Genomic DNA, 26,445 nt, shown 5'->3' with positions numbered 1-26,445 from the left:
GGCAGATCGCAGGAAAAGAAACAGGGATGCGACCAAGCTGAGAAGGTGACCGGAGGGAGGAGGCAGAAAGACCTGCCCTGCCACCCCACACAGGCCGCCTGGGCACTGGGAACCGTCCACCAATTGTTGCCATCGCTGCTAAGACAGAAGTCCTTGATATACTAGCTGTATTTGCCAGCAAAAGTAGCAGAAACATAAAGGTCTGAAGACTTTAAAATGAAGCGTCAGGCACCTGGGAAATTTCTGTGGACTCCAGTTCCTCCAAAAATGTTGCAACTTCAGAGTTAGAAAGGATGTTAGTGTCATCCCAAGAAGCCACAGCCCAGGCATGCTCCCTTCTGCAAACCCCACCCAGCCATCACGTAGCTCTCCTTGAATGCATCCAGGAACAGGGAGTTCACCACTTCTCAGGGGACCCAGTTACAAAAGTGCTGTTCTTCCCACAAGTCCTCACCACCTGCGTTAGTCAGGCCCTGTGAGAACAGCCAATGATAACCCAGTGCTCCTTGCACTAAAGGGCTTCCTCTATGCCATACCTCACTTTCCCCACCACTGCAGGAGAAAGGGGACCAGGAGCCAAGAGGTGGTGCCTGCCCCTCACCTCCACCCCCAGGATGAACCCAGAGGTCAAGGAGGGGCTGCACCCACCGTCCTCACAGTGGGCTCCGCCGACCCCTGGGGGGCAGCGGCAGGCCCCCGTCACAGGGTCACAGGTCCCGCCGTTCTGACAGCTGCAGGAGAAGCTGCAGTTCTTCCCGAAGGTGTCCGGAGGACAAGCTGCAAGGGGGACAGAGGAGCTTAGGGTCGTCAGCCCGCAAAAGGACCCTGCACTCAGAAACCCCTCCAGAGATACAGACACCCTCCTGGGGGTCAAGCCTCCAGTTCAGAAGCAACTTCCCAGAGCAGCACCCAACGGCACTTGTGCCCCGGGACCCCGCCCACATGTATGGGAGACATCACTCATCAATCCTGCATCCTCTCCCTCTGAACTCCAACAGGTGCACCTTCTCAACCAGCACTTTCAGTCACTATGGCCTCTGAGACTAGAGGGCCGCTGGGCAGGGAGTGGACATGCCCTGGACAGAGGGTGGGAGAGAGCAGTGTTCAAATGTGCTTCAGCTGCCCACTTGCTGTGTAGCCTGGGGAAGTCACCTGTCCCCCCGGAGACTCTAGCATGACTGGCCTGCCCACCCACTGCTCTTCATCAGACCCCTTTTTGTCTCAGTTAGCTGCTGGCTTGCTTGTGGCTGGACCCTCATCGACCGTAACATCTCTGAGGGGCAGACACCAGGCTCTGCGAGCCCCCAGGGTCTCACAGCACCTAGAAGAGGACCTGGCGTGGAGAAGGCAGCTGGGAGACCCTGAAGGAATGAGTGAATGGAAGGACCCAGGAAGCCCCTGCCCAGGACGGTAGGAGGAGTGGACTGTCCGTGCCATGCAGGTCCTAGGGCTCCTGGGCCCTGTCCCCCACACAGCCCCGCCCCCATAGCAGCCTCACTCTCGTTGCAGACGAGCCCGGTCCAGCCGTCGGGGCAGTCACAGCTGTCCAGCGTGGGGAGGCAGGTTCCCCCATTCCTGCAGTCATCACAGGTCAAGCTGCAGTCTGGGCCAAAGGTGTCGTCCAGGCAGACTGGGGGACGGATTGAGAGAGGAGCCTCAGAGCCTGGCCCCTCGCCCTGGACCCTACCCAGAGAAGGGGACACAGGGCATCCTCGGGCCATGCAGGCCCCACGTGGGTGAACGGAGACAAGGGAGCCACACAGGGGCCAGAAAGGGCCTTAAGTGGGCAGCCAGGCTCAGCCCCGGACACACTGGGCAGACTGAGCAAGCCTCTTGGCCTCTCTGAGCCTTGGTCAAACAAGGCGCTCACAGGAAGACTTCCTCATGCCCAGGACCGTAGGCTGGGCAGCAGCCGGGCCCAGGGGGTGCTGGCACGGAGGCCCGGGGACGGGCCCGCCTCTCACCATACTTTTCCTGCAGTGTGTGTTCGCCCCGTGCCTCGGCCTCTTCCTCCTCAGCCCCGACGTAGTCGTCTTGGAAGAGGTGGGGCAGCTCGTCCTGGAGCACCGCGACGTGCAGAGGGGGGCGCCCGAGGGGGAGGTGGCCGTCCAGGACCAGCTCGGGCAGCTCCAGGGCTGGGCAGAGCACGAAGGCCCCTGAGTCCCTGCCGCTCACCTGTCCTCGTCAGGATTGACTCCCCTGCCCCTCGGTGCCACCCCAGGACCCCCACCTACAGACTCCACCATGCCCTTCCTCACCCTGGTCACCAGGAGTGAGCCTACTTCTCAGGACAGAGGAGGCTCCAGGTCCTGAGGACCTGACTCTCGCCACGTCCGCCCCAGCTGTCCCGGCTCCCGCACTAGCCCAAGGGACCCTAAGTGTGGAGAGGGCATGGGGACAGGAGAGCCCTCTGCTCTGGACGTGGTCCTCAGTCCCTGAATGAAGTCCCTCCTCTCGTCTGGGAGGGGTTGAAGCTGGACCACTGGGACCCCTGCGTAACACCTTGTCTGGGGGCCCCTGTCTGTCCAGCCCCTCTCACCCACCCATCCCTAGCCCATCCCACAGTGGGAGGCTGGTCTGAGGTGAGGTCCATCCAGCTGGGAAGCAGGGAGTGAGGCCCCGGTGCTACAGGAAGACAGGGTCCCATGGGGCCAGGCGGAGACTCACAGGTACAACCCCTGCGGTCCTCGTCCAGCTGGTAGCCGGCCTCACAGGAGCACTGGAAGGAGCCGGCCAGGTTGGCGCAGTGGTGCTCGCAGCCACCGCGGCCAGAGGCGCACTCGTCCACGTCTGCGGGCAAACCCAGGGGTGGCGCCCGTCCTCCAGGGGTCGGGGCCTTGGGGCGGTGCTCCCGCCCCACCCCTCCCCATGGGATGGGGACCTGCTGGGTGACACCCACGCCACAGCCACCCTCCTGGCCTCCTACTCGAGAAAGGGCAGGCCAGAGGCAGTTGGGGGTGCAGGCCCAGCCCAGAGAGAAAGACAGTGACCACACAGGGGAGGAACAGGAAGGCCTCCACAAGCCTGCAGACGGCAGGCATTAAACCAACACCCAGAGAGAGTGCTGGGCGGGGGCCAGAGCCCACCCCGTGTCATCCTTAGGACGGCCCACTCCCCAGCCACCCCAGCCGCCCACCACTCACCCTCACACCCGCAGCCATCCGCACTGAGCCGGTAGCCAGCATAGCAGCTGCACTCGTAGCCACCGGGGCTGTTGGTGCAAACCTGCTGGCAGCAGGGGGAGGCGGCACAGTCGTCCACGTCTGCAGGGCACACACCACAACCCAGCTGGCACCAGTGCCACCCATGTGCACTCCTTCCACAGCATGGTAGTGTGCACACACCTGCACACAGCCACACGCACACCTCACAAACACACCTACACACCACGTGCACACCTGCACACAACTACCTGCACACAGCCACACGCACACGTGCGCACAAAAACCTGCACACAACCACACGCACACCCACCCACAACTACCTGCACACAACCACATGCACACACACACTTGCACATGACTGTATGCACACCTGCATGTGAGTTGCACATACTCGCCCACAATCACATAGGCACCCAGGTACGTCCCCGGCCCTGCACACACGGCACACCAGGACGCAGGTGGCAGCCCAGGGCCACCCCGCCTGCTGTGGGAGCAGGGTAGGGAGTGGCAGGTGCTAGGAAGTGCCCGCTGATGCAGAGGGGATGCTCACGTGCCACAGCACATGGGTGTTGACCAAGCGGCTGAGCAGAGCTGCAGGTGGACATGGGGCGGTGGGTGCTCGGCGGGGTCGCGATGCTGCCTCTCACCAGGCCCCCTTGTACCACCCCCACCCCTTCCCGGGGCTGAGGGAACAGGACTGGGGGCAACAGGAGGGAGGTTCCCATTCACGGCATCAAACCCGGGCACTGCCCCAGGGCAGCAGCGAGCCTCTGGCTTGGGGGACGGCAGTCGGGAAGGAGGTGGCTCGCACCGATACACGTCCTCTGGTCCTCGTCCAGCTCGTAGCCATGGGGGCAGGTGCAGACGGGGCCCGCGCTGCTGTGGCTGCAGCCGTGGGAGCAGCCGCCGTTGTCTGCCTCACAGCTGTTCACAATCTCCATCTCGATCCCTGCGGCCAGAGCCACCAGGGACATGGGATCAGTGCTGGGGGGATGCCCCGAGCTGGCCCAGTCCTCCCGCCCTAGCTGCTGCCAGTCCACTGGGAAACAGGCTGCACGGAGCTCCTGGGCTCAGTGGACCCTGGAACCCTGTCCTCCTGGGGTCCCTCTGTCCTCCCCCATCCTCCCAGGACCCACAGTCAGCCCCCAGGCCCAACGCCGCCCTCGACTGACAAGGAAGTTCTGCCCCTCAGCCAAAGCGAGCCGACAGCTGTGGGGGCCTGGGGAGCCATGTGGCATCTCCACGCCCGGTGGTGCCATCACCCACTGTCCACTCACGGTAGCACTGCCGGCCATCAGCACCCAGCTCGTAGCCCGCATTGCACACACACTTGAAGGAGCCGTGCGTGTTGAGGCAGCCGTGTGCACACTGGGCCAGGCCCGTGGCACATTCATCCACATCTGATGGGAGACATTGGGGGTGAAGGGCACTTTGGGCCACTGGCCGGGGAGGCTCAGCCCCCAGAGGTGGTCTTCACCAAGGGGTCAGGGCCCAGGCGCCCTGTGCCAGTAGAGGCCCCCGGTGCCCTCTCCTGCTTCCCTCTGAGCACCTTTGCTTTCATCAACACACTCCAGGTGCAGAGCTGTGGTCCGTCCCAGGGCGAGGAGGGCACAGCTGGAAGTCTGGGTTCAGGCCCCACCAGCAGCAGCGGGCGCTGTTCCACCTCTCTGAGCCCACAGTCCCTGAGATGTGTGTGTGTCTGCTCTTGCCAAGCACCCCTCATCCAGGCCAGGCACAGAAGGGGCCTTTCGCCACCAGCCTCCGGGGGCCAGTGGGAGAAAGCGCACTCTGTCATCCATGGGTCAAGCTACAGCTTCTTCCCTGTGGCCGCGTGGCACTGGCCTCGGGACCTAGCATCCCTGATGACTGCCTCAGTCCCGCCGCCTGAGAGTCCCTGGAATGAAGCTGACCCTCAGCCTCATTTCCCACTGGGTTCTCTGAAGCCACTGCATTCGGAATGCCAGGACATGTCCATCACATTGGCAGTGAGACCTAGAACACTTTCCTGATAGTGACATGGAACAACAAGCTTCTACACCCACAGACCTGTCTCTCTGATGGCCGTCAGGCAGGACTCCTTGGGAAATGACCACTGCATGCCCTGGAGGCACCACATCACTTCAGAGACTCACCCCAGGAGTCAGGGGGACAGGCCCAGGCTGCTCATCCACAACCACGTGTAACAGGGGGGAGCAGGGACACCCGAGTCCTGAGGTGGGGCAACCAACACCGCACAGTGGACGCCCATGCAGCCATGAGGTCGGAGCATGTTCTAAGAAGCTGTGTCCACCATGCTCTGGGGTGATGCTCTATGCACCCATTAACCAACAAGCCTAGAGCCATGAGGTCGGAGCATGTTCTAAGAAGCTGTGTCCACCACGCTCTGGGGTGATGCTGTATGCACCCATTAAGCAACAAGCCTAGAGCCATGAGGTCGGAGCATGTTCTAAGAAGCTGTGCCCACCACGCTCTGGGGTGATGCTCTATGCACCCATTAACCAACGAGCCTAGAGACAACCTGGAAACTGGCTCGGGGATGTCACTCGGGTCACAGTGATGACCCTTTCTCTAATAAGCAGGTTGTTGTTTACTCGCTAAGTTATGTCTGACTCTTGCAACCCCATGGACTGTAGCCCTCCAGGCTCCTCTGTCCATGGGATTCTCCAGGCAAGAATACTGGAGTGGATTGGATTTCCTTCTCCAGGGGATCTTCCCAACTCAGAGATCAAACCTGCATCTTCTGCTTGGCAGGTGAGTTCTTCACCACTGAGCCACCAGGGAAGCCCTAACAAGCAGGTACTGGTTAGCTAACACCTAAGAGAGAGATTTAAAACTAACAAGGCCCCCTGAGAACTGTCTTCCTGCAGACACGAGACTCTTTGGGAGCAGTTCCTTGAGCTCCCGCTCCTCCTCTCCATCTCCCACCCTCCACCCCGCCACCGGCAACCGCAGTCCTAGAGATGACCCTGCATCATCCCAGGTCAGCCGAGAGTGACAACACGGGAACTGGCCCCCGCACACACAGGCCCCGGAAGGGGGATGCAGGGAGCCGACCCCGTGCGGCTGACCTGGACTGGCCCTAGCACAGGGAGGGCATCTTACCTTCGCAGGCCTTGCGGTCTACTGCCAGCTGGTAGCCCGCGCGGCACTCGCAGTGGGCAAGGCCCCGGAGTGCCCGGCACCTGTGCATGCAGCCGCCATTCCTGTCTGCGCATGGGTTTCTCCCTGCGGTCATGGCCAGGAGGAACGGGGCAAAGGGCAGGCGTGGAGGATCCAGCAGGTTTGGGGTCCCCACCCCAGGGCCTCTGGTGAGCCCCCACCTAGAGATCTCACCCCTCCTGCTCTGTCCTGACAGGCTGGGACGTGGACTAGGGGTCAGGGGAGCCCCAGGCACTCCCAGATGACTCCAGAGAAGACAGAGGGCGGTGAACGCATGGCCAGCTCCCCACCTCTCTTCTTGTCGGAGCCCCAGCCCTGTGAACTCGTGCCACCCTGCCCCACCGCTGGCCCACACTCAGTCCTGACCCCCAGGGACCTAGAAGGCCAGGTAGGGTGGGAAGGACTCCCTCAGCACCAGCCTTGCACCCATCCCTTCCCACTTCTCAGGGGTCTCCTGGGCCTGCTCCACCTTCTCCGTCAGCAGAGGCCCCCTTCCATGACCCACAGCCCTGGGACCCCAGGGCAAGGAGCCAGACAGGGCCTGGCCAGTCTCCTCTGCCTGAGGGCCAGGGCTGGGGCCTGCATGCCCACGCCAAGGCCAGGGCAGGCCTCAGAACTGAGACAACACAGGATGCCCTTCCTCTTCATGCCGGTACCCCCATCCTAAGCTTCCTGCCCCCAAAGATGTGAGATCCCAGAGCACAGCCTGACGGGCTTCCTCCCCAGGGCCCAGGGGGGCTGGATGATGCCCCATCACTCTCCACAGTCAAGGAGCCCCCGGTGTGATCACAGGTCAACCGAAGGCAACGACATAGATAGGACCCCTCAGACCCTCCTGCAACACCAGTGGCCAAGCAGGGAGGGACTTGGCTGCATGATCCCCGGGGAAGGTCTGAAGGAGCATGGAGAACGGGCAGGGGGTCCCAGTGGAAGGCCCAGCCCTGATCCCCTGCCTTCACCCCTGGGACACTCACGGACGCAGCGCCTGCCATCCTCCTGGAGCTGGAACTCGGGCCGGCATTGGCAGCGGTGCTGGGTCACTGTGAGCTGGACGCAGTTGTGCTGGCAGCCACCATTGCCCACGGCGCAGGAGTTGATGGCTGGAGACCCGAGAGGAGTCAGGTCACCCCAGGAGGACGGCCCGGCCGAAGGGCTCCACCCCAGGCAGGCTCAGAGCACCTCCTGCAGGAAGCTTCTGGCACCTCCGAGCCCCTCCGTCCTTCCTGTCTGCGTCCCAAAAGCAGGGGCTTTGAGAGGGCAACACAGCTCCCGTCCAGGTCGCAGGCCTGGCTTTATTTCTCGGCCCACACATGGGACACACAGGGCCATGATCCGAATCTAGGTCCTCTGGTCCAGCCTGCCCCAGGACTGGATGTAAGGAGGCACTGCAGAGCACCCCAGTGGAAGCCCAGCCCCCGCCCCGCAACCCCGGGCACAGAGCACAAAACACCAGGCCCTGCTGAGGGTCAGGGCATCCAGGGCTCAGGGTCCAGCAGGCTGGGAGCCTCCCTGGAGGAGCAGGAGGCCAGCAGGGGAAGACCCAGACACTCCACTGTTGGTCATCAGGCCAGGGCAGAGGGGCAGGCATGGGCCTCCGTGGACAGCCACCATGACCTGCAGGCCTAGCCACCAGCTCGTCGGACCACTGCAGCACCCGCCCACCCCAGGTGGGGCCTCACCCCCACCTGACCTCACCCATACCCCACTCCTCTCAGCAGCTGTGGGGACAGCACTTGGTGAGGTCAGAGCCAGGGACCCCCATCCCAGTCCTAGGATGCCAGGGGTCCAGGTGTTCCCGCTCAGGCCCACCTAGAGCAAGGCTCTTATGGGTCAGGCTAGCCAAGTGGGTGTCTATGTCCTGTGTGGATGCGTTGAGGCTGTGCCCAGGAAGAGGGCACTGGGCGAGACTGGGCATCCGGGGAGGACACCTGGCCTCCGGTAGCTCCACCAAGTCGCTGGTAGAGGCCTTGTGGTTAGGGAGGGACAGGTCCCCAGCTCTGCAGTAAAGCTTCAAGAATGCACCGCGGCGAGGCGCAGATCACTGCCCAGCGGGCCTGGGCCAGAGCAAGCCTGAGTGCTGGTACTAAACACAGTGACCGCCGTGGGGCAGGGATTCATCCCCAGACACCACCTGTGCTGTCATCACAGACTTCAGGGGGGCCTCAGGGCCTGAGTCTGGAGAGGCCATTCACTGTCAGTGGGTCTGGGGGCCAGGAGCGATCCACCCCACCACTGAGGCCCGTGGAGCCAGGAGCAGCCGTGTCTGCACGCAGAGCAAGCGAACAGCCTCAAGGCTCAGAGTGGCCAGGCCCACAGTGTCTGCCAAGAACAAGACTTCCTTCAAAGCAAGTATGCTCCCCAAAAGCCAAAACCCAGCACTCGCCACCCTGCTGGTTCCCCACGAGGAGTGTGTGGGGGAGGAACTAGAGCTGAGGGTACCCCCGGGGCCGAGCCAGCCCTGCTCTTGGGGTGGAGTGAACACGCAGGGTGCAGGGTGGGCTGTCTCCTGGCCACATCTGCCTCTGCCACGTGTCGAGGGGGAGCAGCAGAGACCCGAGATCCGGTTCGGACGGAGACAAGCAGGATGGCCATGTCTCTGGTCCCAGACAGCCTCTAGGCCCCCTCTGCAGCCACCCACCCCCAATTCTGCGCTGACCCCCAAAGCCCCACATTCCTCCCCCAAGACAGCTCTGCTTAACCCACTGCCATCAACTCCAGAGGCTTCCAAGTATGGCCTGAGCCAGCCCATTCCTGGGGCCCTGTCTGTGTTTACAGCACCAACTGCATCACTGCTCAGAGCTCATAACAAGAACCAGAAGCCCATCCTGGCAGCGCCGGGCAGGCACACAGAGAGAGGGCCAGGGGAATGGCTGGGCAGACACTGCGGCTGCAAGGACGTCCCACAGAGCTATGGCAGGACCCCCGAGACGGGTCCAGGGGTGACCTGGTACTGGGCCCACAGAAGCCCACCGGGGAAGAAATCCCACGGAGGTGTCCAGCTCCCCATGCAGCTTTGAGCCTCCCCAATACCAGCCCGAGTCTCTTGCTCTGCTGCACAAATCCTAACGTTCCAGATGCCCCCAAGCTGTGCTACACACGAGGAAGCCAAGTCCCACATCATCATCTCACACATCCTGTGCCCAGGATGCCCGGAAAGCTTAGCAAGGTAGTTTTTCTCAGGCGCTGGGCTGTACAGCTCAGGGGAGGGCCAGCCTCTGCATGCCCAGTGCCTAGAGCTGGGGATAAAGCTTCCAAGCCCTCAGGTCACTGTGAGTCATAGCCATGGAGTCCACATACCATTGCCCCATGCCTGAATGGACCAGGCTCAGAGCTGAAGCTTCGAGCTTCAGGAGCAAGGGGGTTCCACAGCCCCTAAGGGGACCAATGTTTGTGTACCTCTGCAATTCACATGTGCACTTCTAAAATTCAACCATCAATGTGCCCATATTTGGAAGTGAAATAATGAACTGTGGTGCTGGAGAAGACTTAAAAGTCTTGGACTGCAAGGAGATCAAACCAGTCAATCCTAAAGGAAATCAACTCTACTTTGGCAACAAAGGTCCATCTAGTCAAGGCTATGGTTTTTCCTGTGGTCATGTATGGATGTGAGAGTTGGACTATGAAGAAGGCTGAGCGCCAAAGAATTGATGCTTTTGAACTGTGGTGTTGAAGAAGACTCTTGAGAGTCCCTTGGACTGCAAGGAGATCCAACCAGTCCATTCTGAAGGAGATCAGCCCTGGGATTTCTTTGGAAGGAATGATGCTAAAGCTGAAACTCCAGTCCTTTGGCCACCTCATGAGAAGAGCTGACTCACTGGAAAAGACTCTGATGCTGGGAGGGATTGGGGGCAGGAGGAGAAGGGGATGACAGAGGATGAGATGGCTGGACGGCATCACTGACTCAATGGACGTGAGTCTGGGTGAATTCTGGGAGTTGGTGATGGACAGGGAGGTGTGGCGTGCTGCGATTCATGGGGTCACAAAGAGTCGGACATGACTGAGCGACTGAACTGAACTGAACTGAATGCTGAAGCTGAAGCTCCAATACTTTGACCACCTGATGAGAAGAGACAACTCATTGGAAAAGACCTTGATGCTGGGAAAGACTGAGGGCAGGAGAAGCGGGTGGCAGAGGATGAGATGGTTGGATGGCATCAGTGACTCAATGGACACAAATTTGAGCAAACTCAGGGAGACAGTGAAGGACAGGGAAGCCTGGCATGATGCAGTCCATTGGTCGGACATGACTTGGTGACTGGACAACAACAATTCAGGTTAAATGAGGTCATAAGGGTGGGCCCTGATCCAACAGAATTTGTGTCTTTAAAGAAAAGATATAAGGACTTCCCTGGTGGTCCAGTGATTAAGACTCCAGGCATCCAATTCAGGGGACATGGGTTTGATCCTGATCAGGGAACTAAGATCCCACATGCCTTGCAGCCCGAAAAATTAAACTAAAAATATTTTTTGGCTTCTCTGGTGGCTCATACAGTAAAGAATCTCCCTGCAATGCAGGAGACCTGAGTTTGATCCCAAGATTGGGAAAATCCCCTGGAGTAGAAAATGGCAAATCACCCCAGTATTGTTGCAGCCAAAAAAAAATAAAAGTATTTGTTAACAATAAAGACCTCCCTTTCTCTAATATGGGAAGGAGCTTAAAAAAAAAAAAACAGGAAAGACATAAAGTCTCTCTCTGTCTGTCCCCATGGCCACACGAGGCAACAGCAGGAAGAATATTCTCATCAGGGACTGGATTGGCTGGGACCATGAGTGAGAACTGTCAGCCTGCAGAACAGTGAGAGGATAAACTTCTCTAAGCCGCCCAGTCGGTGCGTTGGCTAGGGCAGCCTGAGCCGACTACTGCACCTTCACTTCCCAGTTTGCAAGCACCAGAACCAGGGGACTTGCAGGTTCTAACAGAAACGAAAGTGAAAGCGTTAGTCATTCAGTCGCATCTGACTCTTTTGTGACCCCATGGACTGTAGCCCGCCAGGCTCCTCTATCCATCGGATTCTCCAGGCAAGAATGCCTCCAAGAGATTTTTGAGACCAAGGGATCGAACCCATGTCTCCACCAGGGAAGCCCCGGGTTCTAATAGTGCAGGCTACAACTCCGTCTTTCGCCTGCAGGGGTCGCTCCAGCCCAGAGCCAGGTGTGAGGAAACTGGACCTTCTAGATGTCCTACAGGGAGGAGGATCTGCTCCATGCATGCTGGTTGACTAGCCACTGCTGGAGATGCAGGTGGTACCACCTGGAGCCCAGCATTAGGTGTGTGTGAGTGCCATGGAGGTGCAGGTAGGGCTCTGCACAGTTGACCTGCAAGGCAGCTCCGCTGGCGAGGCCCTGGCCTGGGACACCAGCACGGTGGCCCGCCCGAGCTGGTCATTCAAGGGGCTGTGCCTGGCAGGCTGCTGGCGTTAGGACAAGCCTGTTGGCAGCGTGCTGAGCCCACCAGCCCACTCTGCTCTAGCCTCCAACCCCAGCCGGTGGATCAGAGCAGGATGGATGGCAGCTTCGTGGGTTCGTAATGACTGCCCTCAGACTGGCTTGGCTTCCAGGTCCCAAGAGCCTCACACCACGTGTGGTCAGCAGCCATGTACAGCCCATACTTCTAGGAAGCCCTCTGTTGGCCACAGGGCTGGGATGGCGGGACTGGAAAGGGGTGGTCCGCCGGCTCAGCCAGCGGGGGAGACTCACGTGGGCTTGGCCCGCCGGGTACTCCTGGCAGCTCACGGTTTGCCTACAGCCTGGCCTTATGCATCCTGCCCCATCCCCGACCCTCTGCTGGGGCCTCCACACTGCCCAGGGTGGCACAGTTCCCCTGCAGCATAGATTCAGCCGCTCCCACCCACAGGCCACACTCCCTCCCACCCACCGGCACCCACATCACAGACTGCACCGCCCAGCACCCACGCTCACCAGGCCCGGCCAGAGAAAGCAGCAAAGCTTGGACACAGGCCCTGCAGCTGCCCTGCCCAGTGCCTGCCCACCTCAGGACATGCACTCACAGGTGAGGACCCGGGCTCTGCAGCCCCTGGTACACATTCCAAGGTCATCCGCATTCTCACACCTCTCCCCCCTCCCACGCTGTGCTCCCTGCTAGGTTCTGCCCTCATAAACTCTCTGACTCTAACCCCCCACCTCCTGAGGCCCCAATCTGCCCCTGCTTCCCCACAGGGTCTCTGCATCCATCCCAAGGGTCTGTGGGCACTGCCCCGGCTTCCCCAGGTCAGGGTGCAACCCTCCCGTCCTCCCTGGGCACTGGCAGCCTACAGATACAGGGCCTGGTCTCGGGCACAGGGGTGACCTCCCAGGATGGCCTCGGGCAGGGTGGCCCTTCCTGCTCCCTGTTCAGACTCAGCGGCCCCTTGGGGCTGGGAAGGCACTTTCAGAAACTGCAGCCTGGTTCAGGCCTGGAGGTGACTTGAAAACGTGGCCAGAACTGTGTCTGTGGTTTGCAGGGACAAGCTCTGCCAAACAGCCTAGCAGTCTCCACCCCTCTGCTGCCTGTGGCTTTGCCAACGAAGCCTTCAGGGGCCCTGGAAGCCTCCCCGCCAAGGAGTCGGGGGACAGCAGGCTGTGGGGCCCTGTGCAGACACCTTGCTATCCCCTCACCAGGGAGACCCAGGCCTGGGGAAGTGTCTGCCCCGAGGCCACTTAGCACACCTGAGGGAGAACCCCAAAGGCAGGCGGGGTGCAGGAAGAGCCTCCCCGTACTGTGGGCACTGTGTGTGCCCTCAGTTGCTCAGTCGTATCCGACTCTGCAGCCCCTTGGACTGTAGCCTTTCAGGGCCTCTGTCCATGGGACTCTCCAAACAAGAATGCTGAGGTGGGTTCCCTTTTCCTCCTCCAGGGGCTCTTGCAGTGGGGCTCATCTGACTCCAGACCACCAGGGGTGCAGGCTGACAGCAGAATCCTCCCCACAGTGTCCATCCAAAAGACTCAACAGGCCTGAGGCCGAGGGGAGGAGGAGGAGGGGACCTGCCTCTCCCCAGGGGCTGGCCCCGGGGCGTCACAGGGGCCCCTCTGCTCGTTGACAGTGACATCATGGCCCCTCAGACGGGGTGTGCTGCTCACCATGGGGGACATTCAAGGCCAGGATCCAGGAGGGACCTCTGGGCAGGAGTCACCCTAGCCCGGAGGAGGAGGGTTTCCCAAAGACCGGGAGTGGGTCTCCGTGGGTCTGCCTGGGTGCACTGCATGGCACAGAAAAGAACAGGTGCCCCCAGGCTCGCCGCCCAGCACAGCTCTCTGCAGCTCCATTTCCCACAGTCTGGGGAAGGACAGGGCCCAGTTCCTCATCCCTGAGGGTGAGAAGCAGGCTGGACCAGCCCTCGGCCTCTCTGCCCACCTCTTCCCACCCCAGAGCCTGCTGGGGCGGGGGTGGGGACAAACCCAGGGGGCTCCCAGGTGGAGCCACCAGGAGGTGGAGCACCCAGGACACCAGGCTGCTTCTGCTTCTTTCTCTTGGGCCCAGGCTGGACAAGAGCAGCCAAGGTCAGACGTGAGGCACTCAGGGGCTTTGAGGCTGACAGCAAGATCCTTCCTGCAAATTTTCACTTTAAAAATGGAAACTTTTTCCCCGTTATTTGCAAGGGGCCTTTTACAAGGGAGGGGCGCAGGAAGACTGTGTGCTTTCTGTCTTCTCCCTGCCTCTAAAGCACCTTGAAAGAGTGTTTCAAGTTTCCCCTTGTCTGTTTCAAGGCCTCCCCACCTCCTTAAGCAAAACCACCTTTGAAGACTTCCCAGATCCCTGGGTACCATGATGCGGCACCAACCTGAGAGCTCCCAGCACGCAGGGCCTTCCCACCCTGTATGGAGGAAGAGCTGTCACATCCCTGTGGATACCTTCTTACTCTTCTCACTCTTCTTACCTTCTCACTCTCTAGCATTTCCATAACCCTCATTCCAAGCTGCTGAAGGGAGGGGTGCCCGGACCTGTCCCCTGCCTGCCCTGCCAGTCCCAGGAGAGCTCAGAGCACTCCTCCCCTTGCCCAGAGGATCCCAGCAGGCCCCAGGGAGGGGGTCCAGGGCAGCTGTGCTCCAACTGCGCAGCCCGCCTGCAGCTGGCCTGCGTGGGGGAGGGGACAACTGGGGAGGGGCCCAGTCCTACGCTGATCTTCCCATCAATGTCTGCTGAGACCCTAGGGTGGGCTGGGCCCAGAGGGTGCCCCCATTGTGAACCTCAGACAAGACCACCAGCTCCTCCCCACACCCTGCGGTCTGGGAGTCCTGGAGGAGAAGCGGGGAGGGCCCACACCTCTCACAAAGCAGCAGGGACTTCCAGCAGCCTGGCAGGGGCCAGGCAGTGCCCTTCACCAGGCCCCACCTGGAGCCCCTCATCTGGTGCTCGGCCGCCCTACCCATCCCAGGGCCGTAGGTCAGGTGCTCTGCTGCTGGGGAGGGTCCTTCCACAACCCAAAGGGGCCCTTCAGGGAGAAGGGAGGGTGCCCCTAGAGCAACTGCTTCCTGCTCTGCCTGGGAGAAAGTCCCCAGGAGACCCCTATCTGCTCTGGAAACTTTCCAGCAAAGCCCGGGCCCCCCACAGGGAAGGCAGCCCCCAACAGACCCGGGCTGACAAACCCACATCACTCCCAGGAGACCTGGGGGTTGGCTTGCAGGTGTCAGCTCCCAGGAATTTCAGATACTTGGAATCTGCCCACAGGTGTGCGTGAGTGTGAGTGAGTGTGTGCAGGGGACGCGGCGTGTATTTCCCGCCGCGACTGGAAGTTGCGGAATGTGGGTATTTCACCTGCCCCCTTTGGCGGGAGCAGACAGGAGGTGGGTGGCCAGGAGGTGAACACAAGCACCCAAGAGAGCTGCAGACCCCCTGAGGTCCTGGGGACCATACAGTCTGGGGGTACAGAGTTGACGGTGGTAGGCAGAGGGGGTGGTAAGGTCCCAGCAGCCTCATACCAGGCTGTGCAGACCACACTGGGGGTCCTGGCATCAGATCTTTAGAAGACTCTGTGTTGTTACTGCTTTTCAGTCTCTCAATCGTGTCTAACTCTTTGCAGCCCCAGCGACTGCAGCACACCAGGCTTTCCCGTCCTTCACCATCTCCTGGAGTTTGTTCAAACTCATGTCCTTTGAGTCGATGACGTGAACAAATGCCACAGATGGAGACTTCAGGAGCCTCGAGCCCAGGCGTCTCCCAGGGAAGGGCTCCAGCATGGTGATGGGCTGGGCTGGGCTAGGCTTTCCTCCTGGGCTGCCTGAAGGAGGCTATCCCCCTCCAGAAGCAGGGTATTCCTCTTGGGCTGCCCGACGCCAGCAGCTCAAGGCACTGTTAGAGATTGCCACAATCCTCCCAAAGCCCTGACAGGCACCCTCCCCTTTGCGTGCTGTTTACCCATTCTGGCAGCTCAGTGAAGACCACTATCTGGTGGAATAGGGGGATCCAGGGAGACAGGAGGGTGTCCCAGCCAAGCCCACCCTGGACCAGCCCCCAGGGACACCCTTCTTTGAGAAGAACCTGCCCCAGAGGAAGGGAGAATACAGGGGACCCGGCGATCAGCAGCCGGGCTGCACTCTGTTGCATTTGTCCTGAAGCACATCACAACATTCCTGCATCTGTTTCCACTTTCCAGCTCTGAAACTTTACAGGGCAGCGGCCTCGCTCCCTGAGTGGCGGCCCGGACATGTGAGCGTGTCTTCTGGGGAGGGCCCCCCAGGGCTGGCGGGCCGCCCTGCCACATAGCAGCGAGGCGTGCAGGAGGGAGGCTGCTCAGAGCCCGCCTGGGCCCACTCCGGGTCTCCAGGGTGGAAAGAAGGGGCTCCCTGCCACAGCCAGGGAGAGAGCCCTGGCCAGGGAAGGTGACCACCAGCCCAGCCCCCAGAGAACAACCCCCACGCAGCCTGCCAGACAAAGCGGCCAGCAGGGAGGGGCAGCCCTGCCTGCGACACCTGTGTCCAGGGCAGCCGGGATCGGGGGGGTGGGTGAGGGCCGTGGATGGCCACCGTTCACTGCCAGATTCCTGGACTCCAGCCCTCTACCCTCTACCCAGTGGGCACCCACGCGCCCCTTCTCTCCCTGGAGCCAACTGTGCTGGTAGGGGCAACTGTCACTGGCCCCAGGCGCCCCCATCAAGCCCATTCCCCATAGTAAAAAGACCCCACAGAGGAAGTGAGGGCTAATATCCTGCCTCTTGGTTACCATGTCCCTGCCTGTCACACCCCCACCCCCAGGCTCTTCAAGACGGATGGGGGGCCTGAGCCAGGGAACCCAGCTCTGCAGACCAAGAGCAACCCTGCACTGCCCCTGCCCCAGGCGGGCACCCCCCACCGCCACCCGGCAGGCACCAAGTCTCCCCATTTGGGGCAGCACAGCCAGACCTGTGTCCCTGGAGACGGACGTCCGCAGCCTCTGCGGCAGAGGGCCCTGGAGGGGACGGTGGCCCAGGGCTCCTCCCCACTGCGGAAGTCCCCGGTGCTCAGCCCAGGTCACAGTGCCCAGGGGCCAGCCTCAGCGTAGAGCCCCGGGCCCAGGACACGTTCTTTCACCACCTGAGCGCCGGTGACCTCACGGGAGTGGTGCTGGCAAGGGCCCATAATGGGTGGCGAGGGCCCCTTGGCACGCTACACTCGGCAGTACGGAGGCCACTGTAACGGTGGCTGCACTGAGCAGACAGGCCCCCTGGGGCCCATCAGTGCAGGAGTGCAGGGACCCCCTAAACCTGGGCACACCCAGAAGGGTGGGGTGACAGCTGAGGTTAGGAGCGCTGGGCCCAGGAGACTGCTTACCCAGGCAGGTCCTGCCGTCCGCGTGGAGACGGAAGCCAGGCTTGCACTCGCAGAAGTAGGAGCCTGGGGTGTTCACACACCGGTGCTGGCAGCCGCCATTGTGCACCTGGCACTCGTCCACGTCTGGGGGAGGGGGAAGACACGGGGCTGGGGTTAACAGAACCAACACGGTGGCCTCGCGCTGCGCTGGCCCCAGGCAGCAGGTCCGGCCCCCTTCTCTCAGGACACCGTCCCTGCCCGGGTGTCGGGACCCCTCCTTCTCAGGCCACGCTGTCCGCCACAGTCCCGAGTCCCTCACCCATGCTTGCTGGAGCAGAGCAGAGAGAAGGCAGGCCAGTCTCCAACACCTGGGGCCCACCTGGGAGGAAGAGCCACCTCTAATTCCGCTTAATAACCCCCCGGGTCCACACTACACATTGTGACTGCACCCTCCAGCTCTCACCCATCATCCCCGTGAAAACACCCACCTTTGAGGCGCCCCTCCTAAAGCCCCAGCCACCCGAGCACACCTCTGCAGGGTGTCACAGGCACAGGGGCAGGGCTTCCCCTGGGGGGTCCCCAGAGCCTGCCCACCAGGTCGTGCCTCCCATGGACAGAAACCCTGACTCCATCCATGCGCTTGTCCCTCCAGGAACAACCAGAGACGACCCTAGGAGGCCTGGCCTCTGCTCCATGCACAAGCCACAACCACCCCGGGAAGAACCCCAGGGTGTCCCTCAAGCCCCAGGGCTGTTCAGAGAGGAGATGAGACCAAGAGAACTCCTCCTTGGAAATATGGTGACTGGGGAGCCCTCCTTGGAATGATACCAGAATGATCAGCAGGTGGAAGATTGAAGGTAAAGTGTTTTCATCCCCCAGTAGAGCCCCAAGGAGTCTCAGGGGCCAGAGGACCCAGGGCACAGTGGGAGGTCTCAGGACCCAGGGCCCTCCAGTGGGGGAGTCAGCTGAGTAGTGATGGGGGTGGGGACCGTGGGCTGACCCACACCCGCTGGGCAAGGCAGGGTGGGCAGCCGCCACCCAAGGGGTTCAGAAAGGAGACCTCATCCCCTCTGAGCTCAGATTCCTCTCTCTGCGACCCCTTCAAGGTCCCCGAAAAGTAAAGCGACTGCATGGCGAACAGCACTGCGCATAAGGTAAGGGCTCAGCAAAGCCTGGGGGAAGAGGCGCCCCACGTGCGCTGTCCGAGAGGGCGGGTGGACTGACTGGGTCTCAGTGTGTCTCAGTGGCCTCGCCGGGCAGGACAGAAGGACAGAGGGGCTGTCATTTCCAGACATGGGCCCAGCGGCAGGTGCGCAGCAGACCGACCGACGGGGACACTGGCTCCCAAACCACCTCTCAGCTGGTCACCTCAGATGCTGGCCTTGGGGAGTGGCTGAACCACAGTGGTACTGCACTCTCGAGCCCTCAGGCACCTGGCTAGCGGGGGAGAGCCCACACTAGGGGCCCTGTCCTCGAGGGGATGTGCAGGGAGCCAGCAGCCCGGGGCCCACAAAGACACCAAACTGACGGGCAGTCTGGGACAGCAGGTGGGGGAGGTGGGGCAGGTAAGCCCGTCATCAGCAGGGCTCCTTCAGGGGCAGCGCTGACGGCCGGGCCCCCCCACCCACATGATCACACTCTCAACGCCCTCCTGTGGCAAGGACGGACATTTAGACTTGAGAGGTGTCCCCAGGCTCCTGCCTAAATCCTGCCAGACCAGCCCCTTGGCACCCGGGAGCCCTTCCCGCCTCCAAAGCTGTCCTGCCCGCGACAGTGACCGTGGTCAGAGGCACAGGCAGGGGGCCATGAGGCCCGGCCAGGCTTCCCAGTGCCCATGGTTTGCTGTCAGCCTGTCCAGATTACCTGGGCCCAGCGGCACAGCTCAAGGCCTCCCCCTCCACCTCCCAGCTTACGGGTAGGCGGGCACTCCTGCTGGGGTCCCTCCAGCTCTGAGATCGAGGCCGCTCTACTGAAACAGCTTACTCAGAAAGCAAGGCAGGACCGAGTGACCGAAACCTAGCTGGCCCCACTCCCAGGCGGGCCACGTGGTGGGAGGTCAGAGCTGCCCTCAGCCACCGCCCATGACCTGGAGCCGCCGACCCAGTGACGACCTTGTGACCGCGACTGCAGTCATGCTGTGACCCGAGGAGCCCAGGCTCAGTTCTTAAGGAGGGTGTGGTCAGCTGAATAACGGGCCCCCCAACCCCGCAAAGAGGATGAGAGCATCGTAATCCTGGAGCCTTACACAACAGAAAGGACTTTGCAGGTGAGATGAGAGATTATCCTGGAGCTTCCAGGTGAGTCCAAGGTCATCACACGGGCCTTACGAGTAAGAGAGGGAGGAGGGCTCCATACAGTGGAATCCTACTCAGCCATCAAAAAAAATAAAAGGCAACAATGCCATTCACAGCAACGTGGATGGACCTAGAAGTGATCATACTAAGTGAAGTAAGTCAGATGGAGAAAGACAAATAACATCTGATATCACTTATACGTGGAATCTGAAAAAAAAATACGTCTGAACTTATTTACAAAACAGAAACAGACTCACAGACACAAAAACAAACTCATGGTGACCAAATGGGAAAGGGTGGGAGAGATAAACTAGGAGTTTGGAATTAACATACATATTCGCGCACAGAAAACAGATACCAAGGACCCTCTGTATAGCACGGGGAACTATACTCAATATCTGGTAACAACCTATAGTAGAAAAGAATCTCAAAAAGAGTATATATGATATATGTGTTCAGTAGCTAAATCGTGTCCAACTCTTTGTGACCTCATGGACTGCAGCCCGTCAGGCTCCTCTGTCCATGGGATTTTTCAGGCAAAGAATACTGGAGTGGGGTGCCATGTCCTACTCCAGAGGATTTTCTCCACCCAAGGATTGAACCCCCATCTCCTGTGTCTACTGCATTAGCAATTCTTTACCAGTGAGCCACCTGGGAAGCCGTGTGTGTGTGTGTGTGTGTGTGTGTGTGTGTGTCTGTGTAACCAAACCCCTGGTGAAAGGAATGGCAATCCACTCCAGTATTCTAGCCTGGGAAATCCCACGGAGGGAAGAGCCAGGCAGGCTATAGTCCAGGGAGTCGCAAAGAGTCAGACACGACTGAGCACACGCATTACTTTGCTGTACACATGAACACTGTAAATCAACTATACTTCCATAAAAAAAAAAAATATCTAAAACAACAACAAAAAAAGATGCTGCGCTGCTGGCTTTGAAGGTGGAGGAGGGGCCACAGCCAAGGAGTCCAGGTGCCTCTAGAACCTGGACGTGTGGGAAAGCAAATGCTCCCCTAGAGCCTCCAGGAGGGACCAGGCCTGCCAGTGCTTTCATTTTAGCCCTTCTCAGACTTCCAACCTCAGAAGTGTAAGGTAGCAGAGACCTGGGTGATTTTCAGCCATCAGCTTGGGATAACATGTCCCACAAGCCACAATAACTGAACACAGAGGGAATAACCATCTAGCAGCCTCTCCAGTGTCATAGAGGCTCAGACAACCCGACCTGGAAATCCAGGTTCCCAAAAGACCACTCTGGCCAGCCTGGCCTCCTGACGCCAGAGGAGAGGGCCACTGTGGTCTTGGGGGGATGGGGGGAGGGAAGGGGGCTGGGGGCACTCCCCTGGGTCCCACGCTGCAGGCTGCCCTCACCTCCATGCCACACACTGCCTCCACCCGGTGACCACGGCTGAGCACTGGCCCCGTGGACCCTGAAACTACCGCAAGTCATCTGTTCTCCTGAGAGACATGGGCCTTGCTCAGTCGTCCTCCGGGCCAGTCTGTGCTGCTCTCCACGCCAGAGGGCACACGGGCAGCCCACCCAGACAGCATGGAGGGGGCCTAGTCCCCACGGCAGCTGAAAAGGAGCTTGGAGGCTTCCTCCTCTGCCATCCTCCCCTTGGAGCATCAGGGGATGAAGTCTGCTCCTTCCAGACAAGCAGGCAGAGCCGCTGCCACCCGCAACAAGGGCTCCAAAGCCTCAGGACAGCCCCAGGCTGCAGCCATCTGGTCTCTGGGAGCAGGCAGGTTGGGGTTCAGCAGGACAGTCTCTGGGGTCTCACTGCTCCCCTCAACTGAGACGTGTGATTAGGGAAGCGGCAGCCTGGGATGGGTCACACGCTGGCACTCGGGGACACTTCCCTGTACAGACATGGGGCCGTTCCCCTGAGAGCCTATGGGACTTTCTGGGCGATGGTGCCTCTGAGGGCCCATCGCCACACTGATGGGAACCCAGGAGCACACAGCCCCTGCAGAAACCACCCCAGATGAGCCCGTTCTGAAACCTCAGCCGCACTTACAGGAAAACCTGAGCCCCTGGGATCCCACCAGAAAGGTCCGCTCAGCACATACCAACTTTGTTATCCTGCTTCCCCCAAACAGGACGCAGGGTCCTCGCCCCGGACAGTCCATCCCATCACCCACAGGCCCTCTCTTGGCCCCTTCACATGCCCATCAGTTCTCAGAACAGAGCGGGCACACCTTACTCCCTAAGCCCAGCCCTGCTGGCCCCTGCTCAGCCCCAGGCCCTTGGACGCTACGGGCCCTCAGCATTTAATGCCACCAGTGGAGTGACAGTGCCGGCCTAGACCGAGTCACCCAGGGGGAGGGCTGCTTACCCTGTGGGGATGGGGTCTAGCCCCAGAGGGCGAGTGACAAAGCCAGGGGAGACAGCGGACTTTGTCACAGCCCAGCCCTGCTGCTCAGAGATCTGTGTGTCCTCTGGTGGAGAGCAGCAGGGACTGGCCCAGAGGACAGCTGAGCACAGAGATCAGATGCCCTGCACAGAGCCACACTCAGGGGCCTGGGAGGCCGTGAAGGGGAGCCCAATCCTGGCCCTGCTTTAATAGCCCTGCTCTGGACCTGCCTGCTCCTGCCGGACAGACGGCTGCAGCCCAGGGGCAGTACCGCGGGCAGCAATTGCACCAGGGGCTTCAGGGTCCTTGGTGTGGGGAGATGCAGCCTTGCCCCACGCCAGGTGTCCAAGTATCGCAGGCGATGACTCACGGCACGCCACACCCCTCGTCACATTCCTGAGGTTGCCAGACTCCAAACTCCATGGAACCCACGATGCTCAGGAGCTTCCTGCAGGAGGCTGGCCCAGCGTGGGTACCAGCGTGGGAGAGGCAGGACAGACCCGGGACAGGGCTGCTGGGGTCCTCCCAGCTGACCCTGCCGCTCACTGGGCTGACCACAGTCCCCAGCCTTGGGGGGCGGGGGTGGGGGGTGACAGGACAGCACCTGCCACATCCACACACAGCCCCCAAGGGGCCAAGGCTCTGGGGACCCTGGAAAAGGAAACTCTACTCCAAGACCCCAAGGGCCTCTCTCTTGGGCCTGCCCTACCCCTCCTGTTTAACCCCCAGAGCCGCTGGTGCTGCAGGGGAAGTGCAGCCCTTGTGCCCACCAGCAAACACAGTTGCTGTACGTTTCTCCTCCCTCTGGTCGAGGGGCTGAAATGCTGTCAGCAGCCCACGCAGCCAGGCCAGAGACGGGTCAGGAATGTCCGACGACTCAGGGCACACGGGACCTGTCCCAGAGGCAGCGGCTGCCTCCCCGTCTGCCCCAACCCCGCTCCCTCCAACCACGGCATCAGCCCCCCGGGATGCAAACTGTGAAGGAGGAAACAAAGGCAGCGCACGCGGGACGGAGCGCATCCAGCCTGCCCCCGCGCAGAGCCCGCCGCTCCCACCTGGCCTCGGGTCGCCGGAGCTCACGGGGTAGCCGGCTTGGCCCAGGTGGCACGGGTAGCAGCCCCTCCACAGGTAGCGGTAGTGCATGCCCGCAACGCGCGCCAGGCTCCCCAGCAGCCCGAGGTACCAGAGAGCCGCCAGCCCGCCGCGCCTCCACGGCGCCTCCATGGCCCATCCGCTCCCTCCTGGCTCCGGGCAGCGCGCACTCGGGTCTCCCAGCTCCGCTCCGCTCGGCGCCGCTGAAGCGGCTCTGGTGGGGCGCGCCCCGCCCCTCGCCTTTCTGTTCTCCGCTTTCCCTCCGCCCCCCGCAGGTAAGGGCCAAATTCCCGCCGCAGCCAGGCCCCGCCCCGCCCCGCCCGGCCCCGCCCCCGACTCTCAGAAAGAGCATGGGCCCCCCTGCGCGCCGCCCGCCCACCCGCTCCGCACATTCCTACGCGCGCGCTCACGCAGCCGGCACACACCCAGACCCACAAGAGCAAGCACCTCCACGCAGACACGTGCACAAGCAGACCCACGTGTGCAAGACGTACACAAGACACCCAGAGTCCTGCACGGACCTGCATGGGCACATCGATATACACGGGCGCTGGCACAGGCGGGATCCCTGAGCCAACAAGTTAAAGAAAACACGCAACATAGAGGTGGATGGAGGCCACCCTGGCAAGGCCCCAGGGCTCCGCAGAGGCAGCTCGACGCAGGTTGCGGAGAGTGGGGAACCGGCGCACTTCGAGGCCACACCGTGGTAGTGGATGTCTTGGGGGTGAAGACTCCCCCAGGCCCCCAGCCCGGTGTCCCTCATCTCTCCACTGGTCCAGGGCCAGTACCTGCGGGAGCCTGGTAAAGCATCACTGCACCCCTACAGCAGATGGGGGAGGGTCCGAGCCTGCAGGGACAGGGAGCCCCAGGGGTGAGGCTGCCGAATCACGGACACTCCTCCAACCCCAGACTGCTGGGCACAGTCGGTGGTCCCAGATGTGTCAGGCAGCCCTCCTCAGAGGTGGTGGGGTCACACTGGCTGTGCACTCGAGAGACCTGTGCATTCAGGCCTGACGAAGGCTGGGCCCCCAGCCCCCCATGTCGTGTAGGCTTATGCTGATCCCCAATGGCTCACCCATGGCACCCTGCCTGACCCAGCCCTATCCAGAAACTGCTGGCTGTCATTCTTCACAGCCCACCTGTGGGCAGGGTTCAAAGGGGGCAACCTCAAGCTTGTGGAGAAAGGCACTGTCTCGCCTTGTCCGGTCCTGTCTGCAGCCCAGAAGCCAACTCATCCCACTGTCTGCCCCCACCGCCCGCCTGCCAGGTGCCAGGCAGTGCAGAACAGGCCTGCCTTCCTGTCTGCCCCAGCCTTGGGGGTAAGCTTCTCCCCACCTCCCCCGGGGCAGCACCGCAGCCTGTGGATCCCAGCCTGTCAATGTAGGGAGCCCCCACATATCTCCCAGGTGGACACTTGAACAGTGTCCCATGGCCATTTGAACAGTGCCTCCCACAACGCGCCAGCTCTGTTTATCACTGCAACGTGTATCTCATTTGCTCCCAACAACACTAACAAAAACCTGAGGGTCCCTGTGCAGCCACCAGTCAGGCTGCAGGGAGCAGGGGGGTGCTGGACACAGGTCCGGGGCCTCAGACACTCTGCTCCAGATACTGCCAAGCATCGCACTGCTCAGCCTGGCAGGGGGTCCGGCATGCAGACCTGGTCACTGAACTCCTTTTTTAATTATAAAGTATTTGTGGTTGGGCTGGATCTTCATTGCAGTGCGAGGGCTTCTCCCTGCAGTGTCTTCTCTTAGTGCAGAGCGCAGGCTCTAGGCACGCGGGCTTCAGTAGCTGTGGCATTCAGGCTTAGTTGCTCCACAGCATGCCACCGACTCGTGAATTCCAGCGGAGCTCTTTCCTCACTGTCTCACAGTGCCGTTTTGAAGCAGGTCTGTGCCTCCCAGACACACCTATAATTAAACCTTCATTCTTCCCAGGAGGGAATCCTCCAGCCAGGTGCCCACCTAGGCCCTGCCCTTTGCACACAGGGTCCCAGACATTCTCGTACAGTCTTTATCCAGGGGATAAATGACCTGCCCAGGGTCACACAGGACAAAGGGGACCACCGACAGGGATCAGGTCTGACCTAAATCCTGCCTTCATTGGGCACCCTCCTCCAGGCTCCTGGAGACATGGCCTCTGCAGGTACCCAGAGGCTCTGTCGGGGGTGCCCAGTGGGTTCTGGGTGGTGGTGGGGGGGCAAAGGCCCAGAGGAGGCAGTGGACCTGTGGTGCTTCTCCTGCTCTCTCACTGCCCCCTACCACAGGGCCCCGGACTGTCGGCCAGAATTCAGTGCTGGGCTCCCTCAGCCCAGGCCACCGAAGGGCTCTCCACGTGGACCCTGGGCACAGCACTTCCAGGAGGCGCTGGCTCCAGGCCCTGGCTCTTCCATCCCTCGTGGGTGGCCTGGCCTTCCCAGCGCCCCAGCTTCCACAGCAGCCAAGATGCCCACTCTTCCTCCGACCCGCAAACAGCGAGCTCCTACACATCTGTTGAGTGCCAATCCCAAGAGGCCTTCTCTGCAAAGTTCCCCAGCCCGCTCCCCCGAGAGCCACCACTGCCAACTCTGCTTCCCCTGAAGCTGGCCTGTCCCTCCTTCCCTTCAGCCCTCACTCCCTTGCTCCTCTCCCTCAGCGAGGACCTGAGTGCCCGCTCTGGGCAGAACCCGGTTCTAGGAGGCAGAGCTGTCTCCCCAGCAGCCCAGCTGAGCCCGAGACAACTCGTGACGTGATGAGCTCGGGCAGCACCTCCCTAAAGGACCCGGGGTGGGGGTTCTATGGCTCTGGGCCTCCATCCCCACTAGGCTGGGCACAGCGTGATGGCGGCCAGTCACCACAGCCAAGGCCCACTGGCCTCCCTGCTGCCACCAAGCACACCCAGGCGCGCAGCTGTGGTCTGGAAGCTGTTTGGGAAATGCTTTCCCGATGCGGAGACTGGGCTGGTGTCTCTGCCCAGTGGAATGTCTATGTGTCAGCAGAAGGAGCGGACCACCCCCCGCCAACCCGTCAGGCCGGCTCCAGCTTTTCTCTCCAAACTAGGCAGCCACCGAGCTCCTCTGCCAGGACCCAGGCTGGAGAAAGGGCCCCATGCTGCCCCCGCAAAGCTACAGCTCCCCCTTAGTGCTGGGCCCGTCCCACCCTAGACCCCTGAACTGGGGCTTCAGGGGCAGGACTGCCATGTCCCTGGGGTCAGCAGGAAGCAGAACAAGGCGCATTTCCTCCCTACACTTGTGGTATCTGTCCCTTGGTGCTATGGACACTTCCTCCAGGAAGCCCTCCAGGAGGCCTCTTGAGGTCCCAGGTTGCCCTGTGGCATTCTGCCAGCCTGCTGAAAGGGAGGTCATCTTGGCCTCTGGTTGTAGAGCAGATGCTGGGGGAGCCTGGCTGGGCTTCGGAGCACTCGATGCCTGCAGGGGTTGGGGGGTGGCCTTGTGTCTCCCACCCAAGTTCCTAGGGACACAGGACAAGGAGGCCCCAAGACACGGGACAAGAAGGCCCTCCAGTGGGACAGGAAGAGACCACGCCCCACCCCAGGCCAGGGGGGAGTCCCTGACCCTTCCTGTCTGGCTGGGGGGTGGGGAGAAACTAAACTTCTCAGGAGGAACTAAATCCTCTGGAGGCAGGTGGGGTTGTGTGTGTGACAGAGAGGAGAGACTCTCAGAGAGG

At 61.2% G+C, this 26,445-nt stretch overlaps 1 protein-coding gene across 5 annotated transcripts in view; it reads right to left on the bottom strand.

Annotated features, from left to right (window-relative positions):
* Positions 1 to 26,445, bottom strand: part of MEGF6 (multiple EGF like domains 6) — a 101,679-nt gene that overhangs the window by 18,167 nt on the left and 57,067 nt on the right. For 4 of the 5 annotated variants that reach the window (XM_061382965.1, XM_061382963.1, XM_061382966.1 and 1 more), the window contains 10 exons: positions 17,067 to 17,189; positions 7,298 to 7,423; positions 6,267 to 6,389; positions 4,442 to 4,564; positions 3,976 to 4,113; positions 3,144 to 3,263; positions 2,668 to 2,790; positions 1,965 to 2,135; positions 1,499 to 1,630; positions 649 to 777 (listed from right to left, as the gene is read on the bottom strand). In XM_061382965.1, the coding sequence (XP_061238949.1) occupies positions 649 to 777; positions 1,499 to 1,630; positions 1,965 to 2,135; positions 2,668 to 2,790; positions 3,144 to 3,263; positions 3,976 to 4,113; positions 4,442 to 4,564; positions 6,267 to 6,389; positions 7,298 to 7,423; positions 17,067 to 17,189 (1,308 nt within the window). Of the gene's footprint in view, positions 1 to 648; positions 778 to 1,498; positions 1,631 to 1,964; positions 2,136 to 2,667; positions 2,791 to 3,143; positions 3,264 to 3,975; positions 4,114 to 4,441; positions 4,565 to 6,266; positions 6,390 to 7,297; positions 7,424 to 17,066; positions 17,190 to 22,740; positions 22,992 to 26,445 lie in introns of those variants that run through there. The other variant, XM_061382968.1, reaches the window with a different exon arrangement.

This window comes from Bos javanicus, chromosome 16 (genome assembly GCF_032452875.1).
Source record: "Bos javanicus breed banteng chromosome 16, ARS-OSU_banteng_1.0, whole genome shotgun sequence".
NCBI classification, from domain to species: domain Eukaryota; kingdom Metazoa; phylum Chordata; class Mammalia; order Artiodactyla; family Bovidae; genus Bos; species Bos javanicus.
Note: the sequence above shows the minus strand (reverse complement) of the source record. Positions and strands in the feature narration are given on the sequence as shown.